This window comes from Rhincodon typus, chromosome 17, assembly GCF_021869965.1.
Source record: "Rhincodon typus isolate 14 chromosome 17, sRhiTyp1.1, whole genome shotgun sequence".
Lineage (NCBI taxonomy): Eukaryota > Metazoa > Chordata > Chondrichthyes > Orectolobiformes > Rhincodontidae > Rhincodon > Rhincodon typus.
In genome coordinates this window covers 19651119-19676812 of record NC_063348.1, presented here as the reverse complement: position 1 = coordinate 19676812, position 25694 = coordinate 19651119, and the positions used below count along the sequence as shown (strand labels likewise).

At 37.5% G+C, this 25694-nt stretch overlaps 1 protein-coding gene across 2 annotated transcripts in view; it reads left to right on the top strand.

The window, feature by feature from the left end:
• The window catches only part of syt7a (synaptotagmin VIIa), a 614610-nt gene that overhangs the window by 431605 nt on the left and 157311 nt on the right, over positions 1-25694 (top strand). The window contains exons 3-5 of one of the 2 annotated variants that reach the window (XM_048607227.1): positions 1438-1517; positions 16657-16788; positions 17285-17488. In XM_048607227.1, coding sequence (XP_048463184.1) covers positions 1438-1517; positions 16657-16788; positions 17285-17488 — 416 coding nt within the window. The remainder of the gene's footprint in view (positions 1-1437; positions 1518-16656; positions 16789-17284; positions 17489-25694) is intronic. The other variant, XM_048607228.1, reaches the window with a different exon arrangement.

Here is a 25694-nt window from a genome sequence, read left to right as displayed (position 1 = left end):
TGAAATCAAAGTGTCACCAGTAACTTATAACAAAAAAAATTGATGTGTCCCAACGGACTGGTAAGATACAACACTGAGTTGCAGTTTCGGGTCCGAAACGTTAACTCTGACCTTTTTCTACACAAGTGCTGCCAGACCTGCTGAGTTTTTTCCAGCAGCTTTTGTTTTTGTTATACTGATTTACAGTATCCACAGTTCTTTTGGATTTTACTGAGTTGCAGATGGCGTCCTAGAGTGTAACTGTCAATGTTATGATTTTCTAGAAGTGAAAATGAATTCCTCGCTGTTCCTGTTTATTTCTCTTTTGAAGTAGAGTTCTTTTAAGGCATTTTCATTTAGATAATTACAATGGGTTAAGATTAAAATTCCATTCATTTCATAATTTTTGTGTGATTTCTTGAATGGCACAAATGTTTCTGTTGCTTAAACCTAATTGTAGTGCACACGTTGAGGTCAGTTTACAGGGATCTATTTTGTAAAAAAATCACAATCCAGCATCATTCTTTCTCAGGCTCTATTTCCTTTTATCCTGCAGTTATTTCAAGGTTTATTTTAATAAATTTCAATTTCAATCTCTTTTGTCATATTATTGTATCCCAGTGTTGTGAAAAGAATCATCACTAATTTTTTGCATGAGCTTAAAGTTCTTTTTTCAGGTTTAGGGTATTTTCAAAATGTGGATACAGTTGACACTTGCTTATCAATATATGCAACATGCTAATACATAATCAATTGCACAGCTGTGGAAGGGTTGATCTTCCTAGTGTTGCTGCATAAACTAAAGCAAGCAAGAAGCAGTATCTACTCTCATGCACCACCATAAACACCATATGCAAAACGGTATTGTTCACAGGCTCCTGATTTTGATTCCTGAACTATCTAGAGCCATAGTCAACTAGCAGGTTTGATTATTAAATGAAATGAGTAACTAAATTTTAAGCAACAAAATGGCACTTTTTTTTTTGCTTGGATTGATGGAAAACCTGCAATGTTTGTCTCCGTTATCCCTATGCTAATTCATTCTGCATGCTAAACATTCCCCATCTTAGAAAAAAATCGTTTTGGATTTGATATTCGTAAACTTAAAAGTGAAACAAATCAGTGTTTTTGTTTCCTGGTTTTCTGCCTGTGAGAAAATGAAGAAGTGACTCACTGTTTGCCCTGTTTAATAACATCACTGTTCCTGCAGTGAAGATCCCCTGGATTGATGTGAAAACAAATTGACATTGGGAAGAGGAAGTATATGCCATAAAGGAGGCAGGATTTTAGTGGGAAGTTTTCTTTAGGGTTACTGCAAACTCCAGCCCGTTTTTAAAAAATCCTACCCAAGTAAAATACATTTTACCATAACATCTATTTTGTCACAATTGTACAGCAGGTGTAATACATTTCTTAGTTATTAAATTATTCTTTTCTTTCTGATCTCTATTTTTAAAGGGTAAAAGACACAAGAGCTCATTGGAAGTAGTCAACACACCAGACTCCAACCGAGGCCGTAATGAGAAGAAAGCCATCAAGTAGGTGATGTGGGTAAAAAATTATGGGTGGGTTTGAATGTTTAAGATGAGCGGCTGGTGTTCTTTTCTCAAGAAAATTTGTACATTGACTTCACTGTGATGATGAGATAAGCACTGCACCCAACTCTAGTATAAATAATTCTTAAAGTCTCTTTGTGATGTCACAGATATATGATCTTGAGGACTATTTCTGTAGTATAGACTTTGTCGCAACAATAGTCAAATTATCTTTAGAAAGCTTTTCATTCCTCATTTAGCGTGTGTGTCCGCAGATATATAAGAAGATCTGGAGTACAATCTTTGCAGCCTTTCAGAGTCCAAAGTCTGATTCTGTCCTCAATGAGTTGTCTTTGATTCTTTTTGGGGGTAGAGAACAAGATCCAGAAGTATGAGATATACTGCCCTCCTGCCCCTTTCAATATTAAGCATGATTATTTCTTCTGCAGCTTCTGCAACAAAAAAAGGCAACTGTACAAAATAGAAGAGGGGAAGAAATATGGCAATAAAACTTTATGGATTGTTCTTGTTATAGCATTCAAGACTGTGTAGATGAACATAAGGGCCAACAGGAATTCTCTAAACTATTCACAAGAATGATGTCTGGTCGTAATTTCAACGTTGTTCTTTTAGCAGCAATGCTGTTTACTGTGGCTATTAGATAATATTAACAGATCTTGTTTAACATTTTTTTTTCCTTTTTAAGCATTAAGACCTGAAAGGTGTTCCTTGCAGGCTGTGATAAAGATTACTCTGTCCATTGACACTTGCTGAGAAACAACTGTTTTAGGGAGTGTTTGTCATAGTTGCCACCTCAAAATATATTTTAACTGAAGCTAGAAAATAAACCAAAACTAATACTTTTCCTTTCTATCTTTATGTTGATATTCAAGTCTGTGTAAAGATTTAACTCTAAATTCAGACTTGTAGATTATTAGTTGTTAGTTTAACTTGTTAACCATGCATTTCACTTTTGTTTTCTCTTCCAGGCAATACACAGTGGTCCAATTATCATTGATATTTTGTTGTCTTAGATTTATCAGCCCAGTAATACTCTGTATAGGTTTTATGCAGTAACCACTACTGGCACAGGATATGCTGATGGATTGAACTAATATGATCTATTTTAGTCGAGCTTATAAACTTTGTACATTATGTAGCTTCACATTTAACTTGAAAAGGCTATGGAACACTGTATACATGGCAGTCTCTCACTGAGTGAACACTGCAGCTCTAACTGCACTGGAGCCTGTAGCCCACATATTCTGCTCTCCTCTCAGTGGTTTTTAGTACAAGTCGTTGAAATTGTCCAGTAATGATAAAAGGCTGTTCCTTATACTAGAGGATTTCAGAGTTATGATGACTACATGGTGCTTGTTATATATTCTTCATTTGCTCAGGGCTCGATCATTATTACACATGGTATTGTTTCCCTGTGAACTTTCATTAAATTTACTAAAATGTAGCACTATTCATTGCAAACTGAAGGCAGTCACAGTTGCTGAACCATGACATAAAAAGTTCTACCTTCACAATTATAGCATCATAGTAAAAAGCAAGTAAAGGTTTTTTTTTAAATCTTCTCCATCCCATTATCTGTTCCGTTCCATTACCTGTTTACTGTATGGACACGAATTTACAGATCAGAACCCTGTCAGAGAATTATAGATGACAACATTGTACACTGGATCCAAATAAAAGGATATGATTTTGTAACACATTCATTTTAGTTCAATTTTTGAAGTAATAAATGAAAAGTGTACTAAGCACGTAATGAAAGCATTTTCCCATCCAGTTTACAATTTGAATGATAATCCACAATAATATCAAAATAGATTTTCAGTCTCCAGTTGCCTAATTTCATTTTCATTAATTGACATTATTGTTTTTGTAATCCACGCTTAGGGTTCAAATGATGATCATTTAAATTTTTTCTGATAATTGTGCTCATAATCCTCAGCTAAGTTGCAGGCTTGTTGCTGGCTATATTACTTGCATAGTTCTGTGCATTGCCAAGTTATAATGTTGTCACAACAATCCTGAAAATTATCACTAAGAGTTTGTGAAAATTTGTCAAGGCCATTCAAAGTGCTGTCATTTCACACTGTTATTAGCCTGATTTTTGTGTTGGATACTGTTATTAACCCTGCTACTTTTCCTTAATCAATTTAATGTATTAATAATAATTCATAAATCTGCCTGCAGTAACTCATAGTCCAAGTGTAAATTGTGTTAATCTGTAGATTATACTGTTCGATTAAGTTTACCTTTTCCCTTGTTTTCCTTATAGTCACCTCCCAATTTTGTATCTTTCAGTGAATATTTTGTACTCATCAGTCTGGATTTTTGTTTGAGCAAGCAAGCACTCTTCCTTTGAGGCACATTGGTCAGGCATAGCATGGTTAGATGCAGAATATAATTTCCCAGCAATGTGCCTCAGGCCCACTTCTCAGAAGGACACCCGCTTCTGTACAACTAGGCGTTCTATGGCCTCTACAGCTGGCTGATTTGATGCCAATTAGGGGCAGTTCTGTGCTGTGTGTTCATGGGCATTAGGAAATCGCATTGAGGCTGACAGATTTATGCCAAAAGCACTTAAAGACTATAATGCCAATAAATTATTAATGGTATGTCGCAGCAACTCAATTCTTTTGGAGTGACTTAATTCTTCGAAGACAGCAGAAAAATATGTTAGTCAAATAACAAAGGATCACAATACCAAAGGCATGATCTGGAAGTTCCTGTCTGATTTAAATCTGCCTGGTGCTGGTGCTGGTGCTTTCATCTGGGTATGAAGTCAATGGAGTCGCAGAAGCTTGTCAAATGTCCTCCTCATGAAATTTCAAAGGAGTTTAAATCTAATTTAAAAAATAAGAAAATATACCACAGAAATTAACAAATGGGTTCCCAAAATGTAATTTCTGCAAGACATTTGGTTGACAGAATTATTTCAAGAAATCACAAAGGTAGAATTATTTTTAGAATTAATGTGAATTCAAAAAGCTCTACTTTACTGAACATCACTGCCTTTTTGTGAATTATTTATTTAATATTTCAAGAGACCTTTTATAAATATTTAAAAGAAAGTTGAATGTCAGTGCCAGAATGGAATTTTTTTGTTTGCATCCAGTGACAGCAACCAGCCCTCTTAGGGCCATTACGATAAAGATTTTTTGAAAAAAGGTACACGTGTCAGTATGGTTTAGATGCAGAGTAAAAATCCATGCATATTTTCTTATCAAATACTCTCGAGTGGAATCATTTATGTTACAAGGTTCTTCAGCAAAGCAGCCTTTATATATGCTTATCCACTTATTTTAATCATCTATCAGATGAATATGATGGCAGAGTAAATCATTGTGCTGTATCCCAAGATTCTGGATTATGGACAAATACAAATACAAACCACAAATATCATCTACTGTCTGCTCTGGTCCTCTGGTCCTTTTTAAATCTTTCCCCTCTCACCTTAAACCTATGTCCTCTAACTTTGGAGTCCCTTACACTGTGGAAAAGACCTTGTCTATTCACCCTAACAGTGATGCAAACAATGTCTACGTATAGAGACAGAGCATGGCTGAAATATTAAATGACCACTTTTGTACCTGTATTTTTCACAGGTTTGCTGCTGGCCCCACAAAGTTCATCAAAGATGGATGTGCATCACCCCTGTCAAAGATTGCAAAAAAGCTTTTGATAGCTATCAAAGAGTGAATTAAGAGAACTTTCTGAAAGGGTCCAACTGTCTTCAAGGGCCCGAGCCCATGGGTCATTCTCCCCATCACCTAACTCCACACCACTTTGACTCTTCTGGATGCCACTTAGTGTATCAGCTTGCATATGTATGTTAAATCTCACTACATCCACTATCCCATCTGCTCCATGCTAAGTGCAGAAGAAGCAGTGGGGAGTGAAAAAGCAAATGAGAGAACCAAAGAGAATTATAGGAAGAGACCGGCAACTAACAATAAAAAGAAGTCTATAGGCAAAGAAAAGTCTTGTAAAAATATATTAGCAGTAAAATAAGCATGAAAACGTGAGATGAGGCCAATTGGGACTGAAAAACAGTGTCCACGTATAGAGACAGAGCATGGCTGAAGTATTAAATGACCACTTTTGTACCTGTATTTTTCACAAAAGGTATTGCACTGGAAGATATTGTGTGGGTTTTTAGTGTTAATTTTTAGCTGAAATATAGCTTTTCCATTACTTGAGCAATTAACAAAACATTGCATTTAAGAAAACTTATATTGTAGCTTGAATTCAGAGGTGTGCAAACTTTCAAAGAAACTGTAGCCAGTTAAAGAGTGGCTAGTTTAATTTTTTTTTTAAACTCAAGTCAGTTGTTTTCAGGAAGAATAAAGAGATATCTCTCTCAGTGTTCTCTTGCCAGTACTGCTTCATTTGTACAAAGTGTGAATTGGGAATTTGGCGAGAACGAGGTCAGAGGCTGAGGGGTGACCTTATTGAAGTTTATAAAATCATGAGGGGCGTGAATAGGGTGAATAGACAAGGTCTTTTCCCCAGTGTAAGGGAGTCCAAAGCTGGAGGACATAGGTTTAAGGTGAGAGGGGAAAGATTTAAAAAGGACCAGAGGGGCAACTTTTTCACGCAGAGGGTGGTGCCTGTAGGGAATGAACTGACAGAGGAAGTGGTGGAGGCTGGTACAATTGCAACATTTAAAAGGCATCTGGATCAGTACAGAATAGGAAGTATTTAGAGGGATGTGGGGCAAATGCTTTCAAATAGGACTACATTAATTTAGGATATCTCTCAGCATGGATGAGTTGGTCCAAGGGGTCTGTTTCTGTGCTGTACGTTTCTATGACTTTGACGAGGTGCTCTGCTTTCCTCTGATTTCGGTTTACTGTAGTTGGCTCTTAATTTGGTACAAGAGTAAAACCTGTTTGACAATAATGAGTAAGATTTTATACTACTATAATTGTATTACATTGTTTTTAAAGTTACAGGATAGCAACTCCATTTGACCAAGTAGCGTGAGTGTATGTAGAGTGGTATGTGTGAAGTCATGGATGAACAATGTGCTCTTGATTACCACATCTGCAGGAAGTCTCACCGGCAGCAAAAACCTGATCATAGGGTTTTGGAACCTGAATGGTGACTATTAGCACTGTCATACATCCACAGAGGTCTGTATGGCAGGTGCATTCAAGGAATTGGACATACTGCAGAAATGTTCAGGTAGTGAAGGAATGTCTGATTGCCAGGTAGTCTGGGAGAACCAGGCACTTAGTACAGGAGACTTATGAGTTTGTCTTGCTTGCTAATAAATATTGGATTTTGGATACGGGTGAGTGTGATGGCTCCTTAGAAGAGTGCTGCTGGAATCAAAAACAATGGGTACCTCAGCTATATGGGTTGGTCCAGAGGGAGAAGAATGAAACAACAGTAGTAACACAGGCATCGGACCAGCATTTCTACAACTGTCAATGTAATTGCAGGTTAGAATGTTGCTGTGCTGGTGTCAAAGTTTAAAAAAAAAACTGTTACAGAGTGGCAACAGGACATTCTTCTGGGGGAGGTGATCAGTCAAAGGGTGTGAGCCAAAGATGTATGTAACAATGGGGATGAGGTCCTGGAAGCAGAGTTCATATAGCTGGGCCTTTCAACTTTTGATTGAAATATTTAAAATGATGAAGGCGCCACACTGTCCTGTGAACAGGCAAGTTGCGTTAGTCAAATTAGGGAGAATGAGGGGAAATGCATTTAAATTATGTAAGCACAGAACCGTGCTAGATGTCAGAGATTTCAATTAAGAGCCAGAAGACTTGGTTCTCTGAGTGCCAATAATTTTTATCAACCTGTCTAAAGATATTATTACACGTTTCCAGAGCAAGTGGTACTTGAACCCAGGCCTCCTTGCTCAGAGTTAGGGACAGTACCACTGCAACACAAGATATTTTAGCTCTGAGTGTGGAATTATGACTGAAGCTCTTTTAAATTAAGTACTAATCTATAGGTTCTTCCGTGAACCTATTCTAGGACAAGGGGCCTTAATGTTTGAAGGCCCTGATAGCCCTTGTGTAGTGTGAGTATCAGTTAATCTAGCAACAATATTGGTAGTGGAACACACAAATGAGGTGTTGGTTCATTGGTCTCCTCAATATCTACTTATTTGTGCTTAGTGGAATATTGCAGTTAGTGCATGCTGAATGGGAATGGTAGAAAAATGTCCCAAGTTACTGAAATAAATTGTACCAATAAGTCAGTGCTTACTACCAGTTTTCACCTTATCGACAATGACAATCATTGCTCTGTGATCATTTGATGTCCTCTTTCCCTACCTTTGTGAAGTAAAGTTCACCTAAACATTTGCATTCCTTCTTCAGTTAAAGGAAATTTAATGCAGTTAGATGCCATGAGACAGGTACTTTACTTATAATGTGTTAATGCTATAATAACCCTAATAGTTCAAGAGGAACCTCAGATTTAGACTGCCACCATATGAATGGATCAGATTACCATGCAGTATTCTTTTTGGGAACTAATCAATTCCTTGTATATGGATAAAATAGTGCTTCATAGTAGGATTAGTTTAGAACAATTTAATACTACTACCACATCTGTTTTTAAAGTTAATGGAGCATTTGATCAGGTGAATTGGGAATAAAAGTTAGATTGTGAAGGGGACACAAGTCAGTAAATTGATGAGCATCAAAGGAGAATCATGCCTCAGGAAGATCAAAATATTCTCATCAAAGCATCAATGCCTGCCAGTAGCTAATTATACAATGATTTGTTTCCTCCCAGATCTCCAGAAGTTCCTAAAGAACACAGTTACTTAGAAATCCACATTCATGATATCTTAAAGTGAAAAATACAAAGTCAACAAGTAGTTTCCAAGGTGGTTGGGCTCATGAGATGGAACTTCCATCACCCTTCACCCACAGTGAAGAAATATTGTACCAGACACTAATTAAACCTGGCTTTGAGTATGGGATAGCTGCTGGTGCATATATACTGCTAAAGATATGATCTTCCTTGAGAAATTTTATTGCTGATTGGCTCAATTTGTTCCTAAAGCTTAGATACATGTACTAACAGATTCAAGAACAGCTTCTTCCCTGCTGTTATGAGACTTCTGAATGACCCTCTTAAATTTCAAATTTAATGTTAACCTTGCTGTTTGTGCACCTACTCTGCAGCCGTAACATTGTATTCCTCACTCTGTTCTGTTACCCCTATGCACTTTGCATGGTATGATCTGCCTGTGCTGCATGAAAAACAAAACGTTTCACTGTATCTAGGTACATCTGACAATAATAAATTAAATCAAATCAAATAATAATTGCTAACAGTGTCTTCCAGTTGGTTGTGTTACAAGATGGGCAGTCTCCAGATCTGAAGAAAGGTCCCCAGGTTGACATGGCTCTATAAGATTTTGAATGGATGATTAAACATTTGTAAGTAACACATTAACCCTAAAAGTGACCAACTTAGAGGGTTCACAACCAACAGCTCCAATTGTGCACACCTCAATGTGCTTCCTTTGCTAATTCCTGAAAAAAATCTTCCCTTAACTTTAATCTCCATGCCCTCTAAGGACACAAGTAAGAAAAATATGTTGAGCATTTTTAACTAATGCAACCATTGACTGTACTCATTGGACACCACTTGCAAAAGAAAAATGCCTAGTGGAACATTATGGAGGGAAGCCAAGTACTAAAATAAAAATGACATATTAGGACAGAGAATTACTACAAAACTGTTTGTAAATCTGGAATTATTTTAAGAAGTAAATTAACATTTGAAATGAAATATGTTGAAATTGTGAGGAATGGAGTTAAGCTGGTAGTTAATTCAGAGCTGGTGCAGACACAACAGGCGGTATCACCTTGCATGTAGTAAATTTCTATGATTCTGTGCAGCTGGAGAAGTAAGTCAATGGCTGGACTGTACTTTGCAGCAAACTTTACATCCACTTTCTAGAATCAGAATTTGGCTCTTCCTTTTCACCCTCTAAATGTTACATCTTTTAAAATCTATATATAGATCTTAGAATAAGTGGTGTTTCTATTGTGGTTGAACTATTTTACCAAGACACTAGCTTTGCTGTGAAAGATTTGGAGCACTGTTAGACATTATTTCCTAACTAAGTTCTCAGGGCATAGCTTTGCACGCTCAGTGGAATGAAAGCAGTAAGCTGTACCAATCAATCTAGAACAATGAGCAAGACCATTAGTGATACTGATTCTTTGGCAAATTATGTTTATGTTCCACACAAATTGATTGATCAACTGAGAAGTTTCTTCTATATCTGTATGGCACTTACAGCATCTGTCATTGCTAGTGTTTATGCTAAAATGAACCTCTTTTCACCTTACTTCATCTAACTCATAGACATCTCATAACTCATTTTTGAATTGTTTATCTAACTTCCTCCAATTGCATTTTTACTAGTTGCCTCAACTACACAATTTGATAATCTGACCACTTTCAATAAAGAGGTAGCCTCTGAATTCCCTATTTCCTATTAGAATGCCATTAAAGTTCTTAATTTGGACTTGCACAAATGAATAAATTTTCCGCCTACCCTATCAAATCCTTTAATAATTTTAAACATTTGTAAGTTCCTCAGTTTTCATTCTCATTCCTCACCCCTCACTTTTTTTTTCTACACATTCATTCTTCCATGACAGGAATGACTCCAAAGGGCTGTTATCATTCCAATAACATGTTTTTACCTTTGCCAGTACCTCTATTGCATATCCTTTATCCTTTTTATAATAAGGATACTAAGCGCTCTATAACAAATATTCTATATAACAGATGAATGCCAATGCTTTATTTGCTTTTCTAGAGCATTCTTAATGTGCTGCTACTTGGAGTAATTTTTGTAACTGTGCCCCAAAATTTCTCTGCTCCTCTACCCCATTTAAATTCTTGCTTTGCAAGGGAGGATGTAGCCTCCTTATTCATCCAAACAAACCACACCATCTTGGGTTCATGGATATTGATGTTAATTTACCAATTATATGTCTATTCTACAAAGTTATTAATGTGTTCCTAATTTGTCATGGTCATCCTCTGCAGTAACCATACCACCAGTTTGACATCATCAGCAAATTTTGAAATTTTACTTATGATTCTCATGTCATAGGGTCATGCAGCATGGAAACAGACCCTTCAGTCCACCTCATCCATGCCAACAAGACATCTTAATCTGACCTAGTCCCATTTGAAACCATTTGGCCCCTTCCCCTTTAAACCCGTCCTATTCACATACCCATCCAGATGCCTTTTGAGTGTTGTAATTGTACCCGCCTCCACCAATTTCTGTGGCAGGTCATTCCATATACGCACCACCCTCTGTGTGAAAAAGTTGACCCTCACATCCTTTCTACACCTTTTTCCCTCTCACCTTAAACCTATGTCCTCTAGTTTTGGACTCCATCACCCTAAGAAAAAGACCTTGGCTAGTCACTCTATCTGTGTCCCTCATGATTGTGTACATCTCTCAGATCGTCCCTCAACCTCTGATGCTCCAGGGAAATAAACCCCAGGCTATTCAGCCTCTTCCTATAACTCAAACGCTTTAGTCCCAGCAGCATCCTTGTAAATCTTTTCTACACCCTCTCAAGTTTAACAATATTCTTCCTATAGAAGCTTTCACTTCTATTTATTTAACCCAAAAATAAACTACAAGAAATAATACAGTAACAAAAACAGAAGCTTTTGGAAAAGCTCAGCAGATCTGGCAGCACCTGTGAAGAAAAAATCAGAGTTAAGTTGGGTACAATATTTTTTCTTCACAATTTTCTTCACAGATGCTACCAGACCTGCTGAGCTTTTCCAGCAACTTCAGTTTTTGTTCCTGATTTACAGCATCCGCAGTTCTTTCAGTTTTTAAGAAATATTACAGGTTTGGAAACTAGTCTGTAGAAACACATGTTCTCTCAAGACATATTAGAACAAATTTAAAAGAGCGGAAATAACTTCAAAACAATTCTAAGCCTAACATACCTAGTGTCAAGGACAGAAGATTACAGTGCAAGAGGCTATGTGGTAACTCACATCTAGAAATATTATCTGATTAAACAATGACATCAGACCAAGCTTCATACTTTCCCACAAGGCACATATTCTGCTTGCAAAATTTGTCCTAAACCCCAGATCTGTAAAATTGACCGAAAACCACCAGCTGGCCTATTGAGACTGCATTGGTGAACCGTGCTGTATTTCAACAAGACAACAGGACTCCCAGCCACCAGTATGTTTCACAAAAGGTCTAAATTAAAGCATCATTTAGTGTTTTGACTAAGATAGGAGGAGTGCATTGTTGTTCTCTGGTTCCACCATTCCATAGGTCACAACATGATTTAGTTGTTTAACACAGCTCTGGATATGACCAATTGTATGCTTTCTCTATATTAGACCCAAATCATTTATGTAAATTGTGAGCAATGGTGATCTCAGCATCAACCTTCAGAAAACTACTTCCCGCGTTTGCCGGGCTGGATTTAGCCCTTACTCTTTGTTTATCACTCGATGGCCAGCATATTATGGATCCTACATGTCCTGACTTCACATTTAATGGCCGATTAGCTAAGGGATGCATGCAGCAGTGATCATAATATAAGAATTTATGGTAATGTTTGAAAGGGAAAAATGTGTAACAGTTTCTAAGGGGCAAACCAAGTTTCCTATGGACAGGCAACTGCAGAATTTAATGCTGCTGCCTGCAGTGCTGATTCGCCAGCTCCATTCTGCTCCTGGAGGTAGGATGGGGAAGTGATAGGGCTACTTGCTGTCAAGCAGCAGGTCAAAAATTCATGTAAGTAAGCACGTGCTAATGCCTACCCTTAGAAGCTACGTGGAATCGGCTTTCAGATCCCCAGGGGCTGTCCTAGAGCAGGGCAACTGCCACGGCAGCCTCAACTCCTGGCAGGCATGGATACACTAGCTGCTTGCAGATACTCTGTATCTTTTTAACAGCCTCAAGCTGTTCAGCTACCTAAGAACAAATCGCATTATTGTTAGCAAGGGAAGGTCTTACTATTGAACACTGGTCACTAGTCCACAGACCAGTCCACTATTTGTTGCTAACCAAATCTCCATTTGCACGCAGTCATTCGACTTCAGTTAATCTGCCACCACTGCTGTAACCCATAACTGTGCAAACAGCATTCACAATGAATAACAATTTACTTGCTTTCAAGCCATGCAGCAATCCTTGCAATCCTTAGTTTTTTTAACAGTTCTTATTTCAGTCCATAATTTAAAAAAAAAAAGAAATAGACACGGTCTTTCCACAAGACTGAAATTTGGTTTAATATATATCTATTATCTTCTGTTTAACAATGTGGCCCTACATTGAAACATAAGCACACAATCCTACAGATTTAGTTTTTAACCATACAATGGTAATTCATTATACAAAAATGAAGATAAAATAGACTAAACCAAACAAATTTACATGCAACACAATTGAAAGATTTCAAATTGCGTGGTAAAATCAATCTATCACAACACCATTATTTTACAGTACTCATACTAGAGAGAGCTCCCTTCCAAATCACACTACAGGTTTGGCTTATCTGTTTCTTTCAATTCTCAGTCTTGAGAGTTTGGCCATGTTCTTGAATATTCCCACAATTGAGCTTAGACTTTAAATAACCCCTTCAAGGTTCTAACCAAACATGTATGGAATGGAGCTTTCAACTAAAACTCTCACACTGATTAATGTATTTTCAAACTGTTCTGAACCACCAGCTTTCTTCGGGTGAAACTGTTTCTTAAAACAAACTTTAACCACAACTTCTAAGAACTGATCCCATAAGCTATCCAAGCTACGGATTTTTCCTCTAAGCAGAAAAAAGTCGATTCCTGATTCTCTTTAACCAAAAACAAATTGATATTTTTTGATGTTTACTTTATCTGGTCTTAAAACTCTGAAGCAGATAAATTCCAATAAATACTCCAGCAACTTTCCTGTCTCTCTCTCTCTCACAAATACATATTCTGGTTTTAAAAAAAAATGACTCTTTAAATATTGACAGGTTAATCACTGACCCCCCCTCATATACACACCAGGCTACAATTTCAAAATCCAAATTATCTAGAGGTATTAGATGATCAGGGGCCAAAATCTCATTGAAAGATGGTTCAGGCTCATGAAGCTAAATGGCCTACTGAGATCTGTATGTTCTTTTATTTTGTTCCCTTCACTGTCCTGTCTCCATGGTGAACTCAGTAGTTAGTGCTGTTACCTCACAACGCCAGGGACCCTGGCTCAACTCTAGCCTTGAGTGACTGTCTGTGTGGAGTTTGCATGTTCTCCCCATGTCTGCGTGGATTTCCTGAGTGCTCTGGTTTCCCAAAGATGTGCAGGATAGGTGGATTGGCCATGCGAGGTTGCCCATTGTGTCCAGGATTGTGCAGGCAAAGTGGGTTAATGCAGGGTTATAGGGATAAGGGTGAGGGTGTGGGATGCTCTTCAGAGGGTGGATACTTACTCAATGGGTTGAATGGCCTCTATCTGCGCTGTAGGGATTCTATGATTCTATCTGATCTGAGGTATGTCTTGCATTCATCCTTTGATTTACATTGTCTGAGTATATTTAATTCATTATGAAGGTATTTGTTCTTAAACGATCCTCAGTGTGTTTAGGAATTATCCTCCACCTTACTGGTTTAAATTTCCCTTGTTCTTTTCTCTATACAAGGATACTGAAAATAGTTTGCTTTGGGTGAAATCATTCCATCTTTAGAATTCTTCCTAATACCCAAGAATTCAAATCTCTTCCACACCATGTCAAGTTATGCCTGACTGAGGGTTGTTTGATAGGACAAGGCTAATGGACCTTTACTCTGCATGTAAATTATACTTGCCTGCTATCGTAGTACTTGATGACACACCATAGACTAAGCTTCACTTTGCTTTACTTTAGCGTGGTGTTTTCAATAGGCTGTGTAATGGACACAGTATGTTTGACTCTTAATTTGGAAGTACTTGATGTCATAGAATATTTGGAAATTTTCTTTCCTTTAAACCTTTTATAAATGACCTATATAATGTCAAAAGTGGGAAAAATTTTAAAAAATCTCATTTTGGCACTGACGTTACTGCAAAAATATTACAGAAAGGTAAATATTTTCACCTACCTTGGTAGGATGTTGTCTGTATTTTCTGTTGCTAGTTAGCCGTTGGGCTGGATTTTTAAAGTTCAGAGTGGGACAGGACCATGGTTAGACTGGCAGAAAAAATCTTGCTCTGGAGTAACAGCGTTCTGATTTGCCAATCTTATCAAGCCAGGCCATTTTACATATGGCTGAGTCTGGGCACGATGCCTGCAAGTAATGAATAGCTAACAAAATGGAAACACCTTTGCTGACTGGAATTTTACAGTTGCTTGGCAGAGTGGCTGAAATACAATCACAGTGTGTGACCCTCCAGTTGTAAGTGGACCAGCAGTCCAAATTTCTTAACATCCCACCTGCCCCGCAGCAAATTTTCAAATTATCCTGGCCACTGCTGTGACCACAATCACTCCTTTGGTGTCGTACATCCTCCACAATGGTGGACTGGCAGCTGAGCCATTTTTAATTTCATCAATTTTAAAATTGACAGGGAACCACTATCTCTTGCGTGTTTTGTCAGGCAGCAGCTCTTTCAGTGCTTAAGGATCTTTTATTGGCATCTAGTGATGGAAGCTCACTTGGTATCCTTAATTGGGTGCCAGCATGTCATCTGCCTATCAATTGACCAAGAAAGTTTTGAGTGACTATTCCTGTCATGTTGCAGGGTTTGAACCTATATTTGACGTCAAGGCCAAAGTGTCAACCTGAAAGGAAAATCCAGCCCATTGTCTTTCTGTTCAGTTATTGTTAACTAGTTGTCAGTAACCTACAGTGAAAATTATTTTGTCCAAAGCCATTCCTCTTTATCCAACCACTGTTGGAATTCCAATAGCTGTTAGCTTCAGTGTTCCTAAATGTACATCTTCAAAATAGGAGGACAGTCACATAATACAAATACTTCGGAGAAAAAAATTCTTGGCACTTTGGGAACACCATAAATAAGTATTTCTGTAATTCTGAGAAGGGTTTAGATCAGTTGGTGCATTTAAAAAATATTTACTCTCTTGCAAGATACAATTCATATATAATATCTGGGAATTACTTATTTAGAATATTATGATGTTTGATAAATCAGTTTAATCAGTGCTTCTCAAAATGATACAGTTCCTGTAACTAACTTTTTCTGACTTACAATGATGCCTGTTAGAGCTTATTGTGCTTATTGGAGGTTTGGCAAAGCCCTACTGCTGTCTAACTACACCTGTTTGATCTCTCTCTCTCCGTCTCTTTCTTCAAGCCCATGGATCACTTTGTAAATCAACTTGCTCTACATCATGTATGATAATTAATTAGACTGTTCAAGATATATAAATGTCTAGTGAGATCTAAAGTTTTCTGTAAATCATGTATTACTGCTTGACTTATTAATTACATGCTGCACTTAAAATGTGAATCAAGTTCGGTGAACGAAAGATCAGCAGAAGTGGTGTTTATAAGCACGGTTGCATAAGGGTCTCAAACTCTGTTAAACAAGCTGAGTGTCATTATACATTGGGGCAAATGCTTCCTCCATACTTCAGCTATGTTTGAAGAAAGCAGAGCCCATCATGTAGTGTAATCAAGGGTTATGTGTCCATAATGTATTCAAATTTATTGTAGACCCATCATGTCTTGAGTCAGTATCAGTGTCAGTTCAAATGCTCAGTTGTAAAAGAGTCATAAAAGTAAGCCATTATTGAACCTAACTTGACTTGTTCCTCACTAACATACTCTAGCTTTTTTTCCCCTCCTTCCACTGTGTCTCTCACTTAGCAGATTGTTAATGTTAAGTTCCTTGCTTTTTCTTTAAGCCAAGCTTTAGTGAAAATTTGTGCTTTTAAGCTTCCCAAAGATTTGCACATTAAAACTATTAGACTGTTGATCACCAGTGAGCTCAATTCTTTAATGGTGCTTCCTCTGAAATTGAACTTTATCACCACCTGGCCTGCTATTCACCTACAGTGATAAGAAAAGCAAAGTCCAACATTTAACAGTCATTTTTTTCCATATTTCAGCTTCTTTTGTGTTTTCCCTCTTTTTTCTTCTTTCTCTGCTGCTCTAGTGATCTTGACAAAGACTTTTGGAATAACAATGACAGCACAGTACAAAAGAAATGGAGTTCCTACCCTCCAAAGGAGTTCATTCTAAACATTTCGCCTTATGCACCTTATGGTGACCCACGACTTTCACTCAAGTGAGTTTCTTTTGCTGGTTTGGTTGTCTACAGTGTTTAATGCTTCCCTCCTCCTCTTCCCACCCAATCATCCACTCACACCCATTCCCAATTCCTCTATAACCCCGTAGATGGCTTAATCCCATGGAGAGGAGCAACCCTTCTGTACCTTGCTTGATTTCCACAACAGAAAATCCTTCCTTATTTGATCCTTGTGTGGAATAGCAGAGAGTTGCTTGTTGAGGCCTGTGCAGGCATTCCCTCCATATTACTGTGTAGTAGATCTAATTTTACAAAGAGGCTGCATATGAAAATGGTTGGCTGATCTGTAATATGGATGTTGACAGAATCTTTCAGACTGCTTAATCCCTTTTTGCTGTTGCATTTTTTTTTCGAGCTTTGGAGGAAAAGGTTCTGTAGGTGTACACTATCACGCTTTAGCAGCATAACGACTTTACTCCAGTCTTCAATTAGGGCTGACTCACTCTCTGTCCACTCTGCTTCCTGTCCGTATTAGTGGCACTCTCATGTCCGGTAACAAAGCTTCAGTAGCTGAGAAAGAAACACGCACGGCCGAGAAGCAAACCCGCAGCAACAGCATGAAGAGCAGTGGATCTTCCAACAGTAATCGGGGTGAAGCTGCCAATGGCAAGGTTGGGAAAGGTGGGCGCTGGCACACAGTCCAGACTCTCCTAGCATCGGGCAAGCTCAACCAAGCTAAGTGAGTTTAAATGGGTAGTTACATACTTACTGAGACTGTGCTGGCTGGACAAATCAGTCTTTTGATTTTAAAATGATTGTTGTAGGAAATATATAACCTGTCTTCACTCATGACTCCTCTGCGGCTCTGGATCATATCATTTGTCCATCACGTCTTTACATTGATTTTGAGAACATTTATTATAAATGTGCCTTATGCATTCATTCACCATCATAATTAATTAACCATATCATTCACACAATACTATGGAAATGTTTCACTGGCATTTTATTTAGCTTGCTATGGTAGGAATAAATGCTGGGTCTTCATTGCAGATGTCAGGATCTGCTCACTCCTTGTAACTAAGTCCAGTTGCAGTGTGGGAACTAAGCATGCTTTGCCCAAAGAGATATGCGAACCAAAAGGTTTGCCCAGCCTGCTGACTAGATTGTAATACATGAACCATAACATTTAACTGCTGGAACTTGGCATTTTTCCTTTACCTTTCATTATCTATCCACAGAAGTATTTTCTTCTATCGTTAGTGAAACAATGGCTTTGAATAGGACTGTTAATTTATTTTTTTAAACTGGAGAGCCTATTTTGACATTGATTTAAAATTATTCGTAGGATACCATATTTTGTAAGATGGTCATTATAAGAAACATAATGGAGAGCTCAACCATACCAAGTCAGGTCATGGAAAGCCTTGAAGTAGCAAGATCCCTTTTCAGACACAAACTCAACAATTTTCAACTAGGGATAAATGAAAATTACATGGTACTTGCTGTTTCTTTAATTTGCAGAAAATCTTATACCAGAAAGAGGTGCAGAATCAAACTGGAAAATGTGATATGAAGCAATTTTGGATGATTGTGGGTTCAGATATTTCCCTCCATTAACACAGAAGTAGATTACACATTTGGAAGAAATTACATTTTTTTGTGCACAGGCCTGATCTTTGTGAACTTGTTGAGATAACATATTCTCAACAACGTGCTTATTATTATCTCAATGATAACTGATTTCTGTGGCTGAATATACTGTCGTCATGATAAAAAGTATTTGTCTTTTTTTAACAGAGTTCATGTGAAGGTAGAATTTGACTAAGTTGTAAGCGTGTCCTATCTGTCATATCTGGCTTTGCTGGTGGTTCAGTAATGTGTATGAGTCCATACTTCCTGATCCTTTATTAGAAATGGTTGTCCTAGTAATTTCTGACAATCCTTTCCACAGAAAAGTTGTTGTGCATCGTTGCTTTCATGAACTTCAGGACAAGTCTAGGAAGAATAATGCACAAGTTTAAATTTGTGGGACTTTTTTTGTCTTTTAACCAATCCAAATCTTTGTGCTAATGAAATGCGTTTGAGATCAGCTAAATAGGCACATTCATTGCCTGTTAGTTATTCACTTTTAAAAACATAGCTTAGTTGTTAGTTACTTTACTAATGTGAGCAAAGACTTAAAAAGCATAGTTCTGAAATGGGATTCATAGATAATGCATTGAAACGTGGCTTAAGGGCCTTTCCCTGACTCTGGTGTGATCTCTACCTGCCCACAAATAGGCATTTGGTAAGGTAATGTCAGCCATATCTTAGCAATGGATTTGCAAGTCATAACCTGCTATCTTCAGTGCAATTGCTTCTGTCTAAAAATCTCCTATTTTATCACGTTAAATAGATGCAGGGTACACCACTTTGCATGAACCAACAACACACAAAGTGAACCTGCAGTACTGCCCAATGTGTGAATTGGCTGGAACACTTCTGTAGCATGAAAATATGATGAAAAGTTCTTGGATATGTTCAGCCAGAGTTGGTAAACATAATCACTCACAGAATTGAATGCAACCAATGTTTCAGAAAATTTTCCACCCTTTTGAGCTGCATTCCAAGAGGATTAACACAAGAAAGGCTCCCTATTGCCCCTTGATTCCCTACATTTGCTGAATAATTACCTTTCAGAATACAATCGATTGTTTACGACATCATGCATAAGTAGCATTTAATTTTTCACAATTTACATCTAAATTAACTTTCTAATAACTTTCTAACAATTTGATCCTCAATCACATCATAAACATGAACATAAGATCGGGTAAGGATCAATGTTTGGCCTCTCACGTTCTGTGTCTCAATTAACATCTCTGTCACTCATTCTTCACTTAATTATAAATACTATGTAAATTTTATCACTGGCATTATACTTCAGTGAAATCCAAAAGGAGTTTTGTTTGGTGTTAGTGCGTAGTTTACAAATGCGTCAGCCAGATATTTGATTTGTTATACAAAGGGCTTTGTATTTGTACAGGAGAGTCTGCTATTTAATAGACTTTATTCCTCTTAAATGAATGAGACAAATGTCAACTCTTTCACTGTCAAGAATATCTCCTTTTCATCAAAGGTACTGAAACAAAGCCATATAATGCAAGAAATGAATTAGTTATTTACTCCATCTTGTACAATTAAGTAGTTCACATTAAGATCCAGATCTGCATCCAGGCAGAATCACAATTAAAACAATCAGCAAGAACACATACACATTAACGTAGATAAAGAAATTAAATAGTTGGTTCTGATTAGAAATGGAGAAACCTTTAAGGTAATAATAGATTGAAATTCTCAATTATTCCATAAGGTGTTATGGTTCATACTTGTCTGAATCTGGGAAAGGTGGGTTATCATTTGGGAAGGCAGTTTTCCTTGGCTACTACCAAAATCGGAATTCATCTATATTTGAGAGTTTTGTTATCAACTTTGCAGACTGAATACTGTAAATATTCCCTGAAAGTGCAGAACCTTTCAAAAATAATTACATTGGTAATGTTGACTCCGCTACAGATTGCAAAACATGATCTGTGCAAAACATGGTCTTGATGAAGTCAAATGATCTCCTATTCTTACATTTCTTATATTCTCTGAGAAACGTATTTGGGAAGAGTTTGCAGCAATTTCTACAGTATCAGTAATACTGGTAATTTTACACCCTTGCTTTTTGCCTATAATTAATTGGGAAGTTAATTCTTTTTGTAAAATCAGTGTTATTGAATACCAATGTCAGAATATTACTCAATTATCTTTTTGGGTAGAAAATTATCAAGGACAATTTTACAGAATTTGATTTTCCCTCAGATAATTATTTGAGTCAGGACATAGTTAATGAAATCATTGGACTTTAGCTCAAATTATCATTTTGTTGCAGATGAACAAAATCACATTCCAGCAAAAGGGTACAAAAATATTGACTCTTCACAAAAGTAGTGATCTTTATTGAAAAGATTACATTTTATATACAATCATCATCTTGAAACTTTTGTAAAATAAATGCTGATATTGAGCGTCGGAAGTGCTATTGAGGCAACAGTCTATCAAGCTGAATTGAATTGCTTGATTTGTGTTGAGTTTAGCCTTTCAACTAAATTTCCATCTCATGTCGTAATGTAAACACACTACCATTGCTATTTTTAAATTATGCAACATTGTTCACACTTCTCGTTTCCACTGGAATCAAGATTCATTGTGTCTTATTTCAGATTTGAATAAAGATATTATGATTCCAATGACAATCAAAGCCTAACCGTCTGTGTTTTAAAAGAGTATAATGTTAGCATATACCTGTGAAATGACAAAAGTATTTGCAGGATTAGACCTCAAGTTTAAATACAGATCAATAAAGAGATGAATTCCCAGGTGTCAGTGGTATGACAAGTGATAAAGTGTGAAACGTATTATTTCGACCAAATAAAGTTAACGCAAGCATGTTTTGTTTGCTTTGCTGCACAGCCAAATTAACATGATCATGATTAATCTATGGCAATATACCCTAGTGGGTATGATTCTGTACAAACATGTACCTTATTTGCATTTACAATATCACTGAGTAGTTAGTTTTACGATTATGGAGCCCAATATTTCAAATTCCTGGTCTTGAGCACAGTATAAAGGAGCTACACTGATTTAGATAGGCAAAAAGAGACTAGAAAAGCAAATCACTTGAAACAGCCAATAAATCCTTCCTTACAGATAATTAGAAAGCATTTTTAGCAGATAGCTAGAAGCCGCCTTGTACATTACAAATCCAGGGTAGAAGGATACTCATGGCATAGGAGGAACAAAGTGCTTAAACATGGCATGAGAAGGCAACCCTTTGAGAGGACAGAAAAATTTAAAGATATGTGTAGATAAATGCTCCAATTGGCAATAAAATTTTAAAGATAAAAGACGTAATCAAAAATCAGGCAACATCTCCAACCATTTGTTTGAAAAATGAGTTCCTCAAAAGTAATATGTGAAATATTTATACTCCTAGAGCATTCGCCATGTAAACCAGTCAGCCAGATCTAACTGTCACTTGATTTGGTGTCATTATTTTGTTTTCTAATCTAGTTTATCATGTTTTATTTATAAAATGTCTCCTAGTAATTTGCCTCGATGGGAGAACTTGCTCTATTAGTAACAATGTTGCTTGTACTAAAGTAAAACAGGCTCATTTGTTTTTGTGAATCCATCAATTGTCTGTCTTTTACATTTGACATCATAATTTCTCTTGAAATGTTTGTGGAAAACAATGCACCCTCTCTCACATATACACTCGCTCTCTCACACATGCATTCACTCTCACATTCATTCTCCCACTCACTTATTCTATCAGATGCTGTCTTTCTAATGCACACATTTGCATACTGTCTCTTGTGCACCTCTCTTCTTGCATATTCACAGTCTGTCTCATGCTCATTCTTGCACTCTCCATTTTCCTATACGTGCAGTCTCTCTCTCTCTTTCATTAGACCATAAGGTATCGGAGCAGAATTAGGCCATTTAACCCATCAGGTTTGCTCTGCCATTTAATCATGCCTGATATGTTTCTCAAACCCATTCTCTTGCCATCTCCCAGTAACCCTTGATCCCCTTACTAATCAAGAAGCTATCTACCTCAGCCTTAAATACACTCAAAGATTTGACCTCCATAACCTTCTGCAGCAATGAGTTCCACACATTCACCACGCTCTGGCTGAAGAAATTCCTCCTTATCTCAGTTTTAAAGGGTTGTCCCTTCACTCTGAGACTGTGTCATCAGGTCTTAATGTCTCCTACTAGTGGAAAAGTCCACTCTATCTTGACCTCTCAGTATTCTGAGAGTTCAATGAAATCACCTCTCATCCTTTGTCTCATGCTCTCCATGTCTCGCTGTGTCTCCATCTCCCTCGATCATGCGCTCTCTTTCTTTCTGTCGCATGTAAATAACATCTGGCAAAATGTTGTTACAGTGGAGAGTGCACCAAAGAAGACACTTAAAATGAGCAGGTGTTGCATTCAGATGGAGAAAGACTTGACACTTGCACTGTATGGTTCCCAACTAATTTGCTGTGTCACTAGAAACTTGACCAATTATGCGGCAAGATGGACATGGAGACATTGACCTCACCGTTATATTACAGTTGTCACAGCTCTGGGTGCCATATTTATGTTACACCTGGATAAACATCACTCCCTGTATCATTTTACCTGGTTGGGAGGAGGATTTTGAAGTACTCCACCTACCACTCTTGGATCCCTGGAGCAACAAGTCATAATATAAACTACGCCTTCACTCAGTCATCTTTGACCTTGTCTCCACACTCTGCCTTTTGGCACTCTTGACCCACAATCAACTTAAAACTGCCTCCCATCACCATCAAACAATCCACTGTCACCCTTAATCTGTCAATTGTCATCATTGATCCACCTGCTATCACCCTTGACCTGCCCTTAGTTACCTTTGACTATTAAGCCTCACCTTGCTCTCAAATACCATTCAGTCTTAATTACTGTTGAAAACACTCTCTTTTTCCCCCTCTTCCCCCCCCACACTCGTGCACGCACGCACACACGCACGCACACACGCACGCACACACGCACGCACACACGCACGCACGTGCGCACACACACCTTCTCTATCTGACACATACAGACAAGGTTTGGCAAGATCTTGTTACAGTGAGAAGGTGCTACATGATGTGAGCAGGACATGCGTTCAGGCTGAAGAGGGCTGAGTATGCACACTGACATGGCATGCAGCCAGTTAGTTTCTTTCGTATCTACTCACCTAGTATCCACCATAGATAGCCCTCATAAACTACATAAAACCAATGAAAGTGCTTAAAAATTATTTCAATTTACTTGTTCAGACTTATGATATCTCTCTTAGCTAGCCATGCTTCAACCACCTGGTCGATTGGTACAGCACACATAGTAGATGGGATGGAGCAGAAGTAAGAACACTACACTGTGCCACAAGTGCCCTTTGAATGGGTATAAACCTTCTAACAGTCTGATAGAGTTGTCAATCAAACATGCTTTCATTCATCATTGTGGTCTTAGTGATAACCCAAAATGTTGTTATTGTTCTTATTTCCTTTCTTGCCTAATGTACTTCAACAATATTACCCATAAGTATAGGATACACATCTGTATAACGTGTAGCTATAAACTTTCCTTGGTCATTACTCTGCTGTCAGATTATGTGTTTGCACTCAAGTCCTGTTCTACTGCTTCTTTCTTTAGAAAGCAACCAAATATATGATGGGCCAAATGACCTCTTCCTGTGCTGTAACTCATTCTGTGTTCTATGATGTAATGTAATTGATAAATCTATATGTTATTTTACCAAAAATTTGCAAGAATGAAACCATCCTGTCTTGGCTGCATCCAAAAACTCTGTAGCCTTGTCTTTAAATCCATTAAAGTCTGATGTTTGCAATATCAGGCTGAGTTCCTGTTCATCCATGAGCTGTGTTTAAAGTTGACATCCTATCTATCCTTAAGACTGCTTGCTTCAAATTCCATAACTTTGTTCACCTCCATTCTGGACTTAGCCCTACTACCAATGATGTTTGTTAACCTTTGTCTTCTGAACTTTTCTGTTAGATCCTACCGTACATAAACCTTTTAAACCCCCTCAAACTCCTCGGCCACCATCTTGTACTGTAAAGTGCTCTTCATACATGTTCCTGTGCTTGTAAGCTCGCAATCCATTGAATTTAAAATCCATTTTCTAAAATTTACTAATTCCTTGAGAACATCGCACACCCTATCTCATCAACCTTCTCCAGCCCTACATCCAAACCAGTGTACATCAGGCCTCCAATTTTGTTTGTGGTGGCATTCTGCTGTATGGTGATGCCACAGGCTTCAACCTTATAGCGTGCTCCTTCAAAGTTCCTCTGTGATCCCCTCAAACTGGTATTTCTCTTCCAAAGTCTACCTCTTAAACTGTGCATTCAGTCATTTCTCCCAATACTTCTTTTGTTTCTCAGTGTTTGTTTCTCTTCTGTGAAGTATCTTGTGATATTGTGTGGATTATTGGCACTGTAAGAAATAAAGTTGTGTGTCACAGCAAAACCTAAGTAATTGCACAAGTAAATTGAGAATTAAATTTGAGTAACGTACTTATACGTGAGATGGGTTCATATTAGTTCATATTAGGCTAGTTTAAAACAAAAGCATGATCTCTGCTAATTGTTGTGATGTCAGAATACATGCGCTGTTCTCATGCCTTCCTTTAGGTAAGAGCCCCTTAGGAAGTAACTGTGCAAGAAAGTGCATCAAACAGAAACCTTTAGAATTTTATGCGTATTTACTTTTGATTTATACTGTGCTGGGACTTAGGGCTGAGTTAGAATATTAATTTATGGCCATTCACAAATCTGTAAATTCATGGAATCAAATGTGCATCCTCTTGGATAGTTTTTTTTTTACAATAACTTACATGATGAAGAAAGGCAATCTCTGAATGATGTTAAAATCTCAATTATTATTTAGTATATCTGGATATACCATTGCAATTAGTGCTGAACTATGATGAACAGCACTACAGCATGATGAATAATGCTGGTAATTCAATCCAATTTTCTAATGGGCGAATGAGTGTGTGAATTTGTGATCATGAAAATGAGCCTTAACATTCTAAACTCTTCTATTCCCGTAATACCCATTTCAGACATTTATTGCTATGCCTGTGCAGAAGCCCTGAAATACAGCATATGTGTGTATTCTCTGTTTGATATAAATGTGCTACATGCTAGCAATCAAAAATAAGTGCATAATTGCCAATTAGTGCCATGTTTATCCCCATCATCAGTGTTGGTGTTGCATTGTGCTTTGTTCTTTGTACCAGCTGCCTCATATATGTGCTGTTTTAAGCAGTATTGGCAACTGACAGCATGTGTGAGAATCTCACAATTTCACAT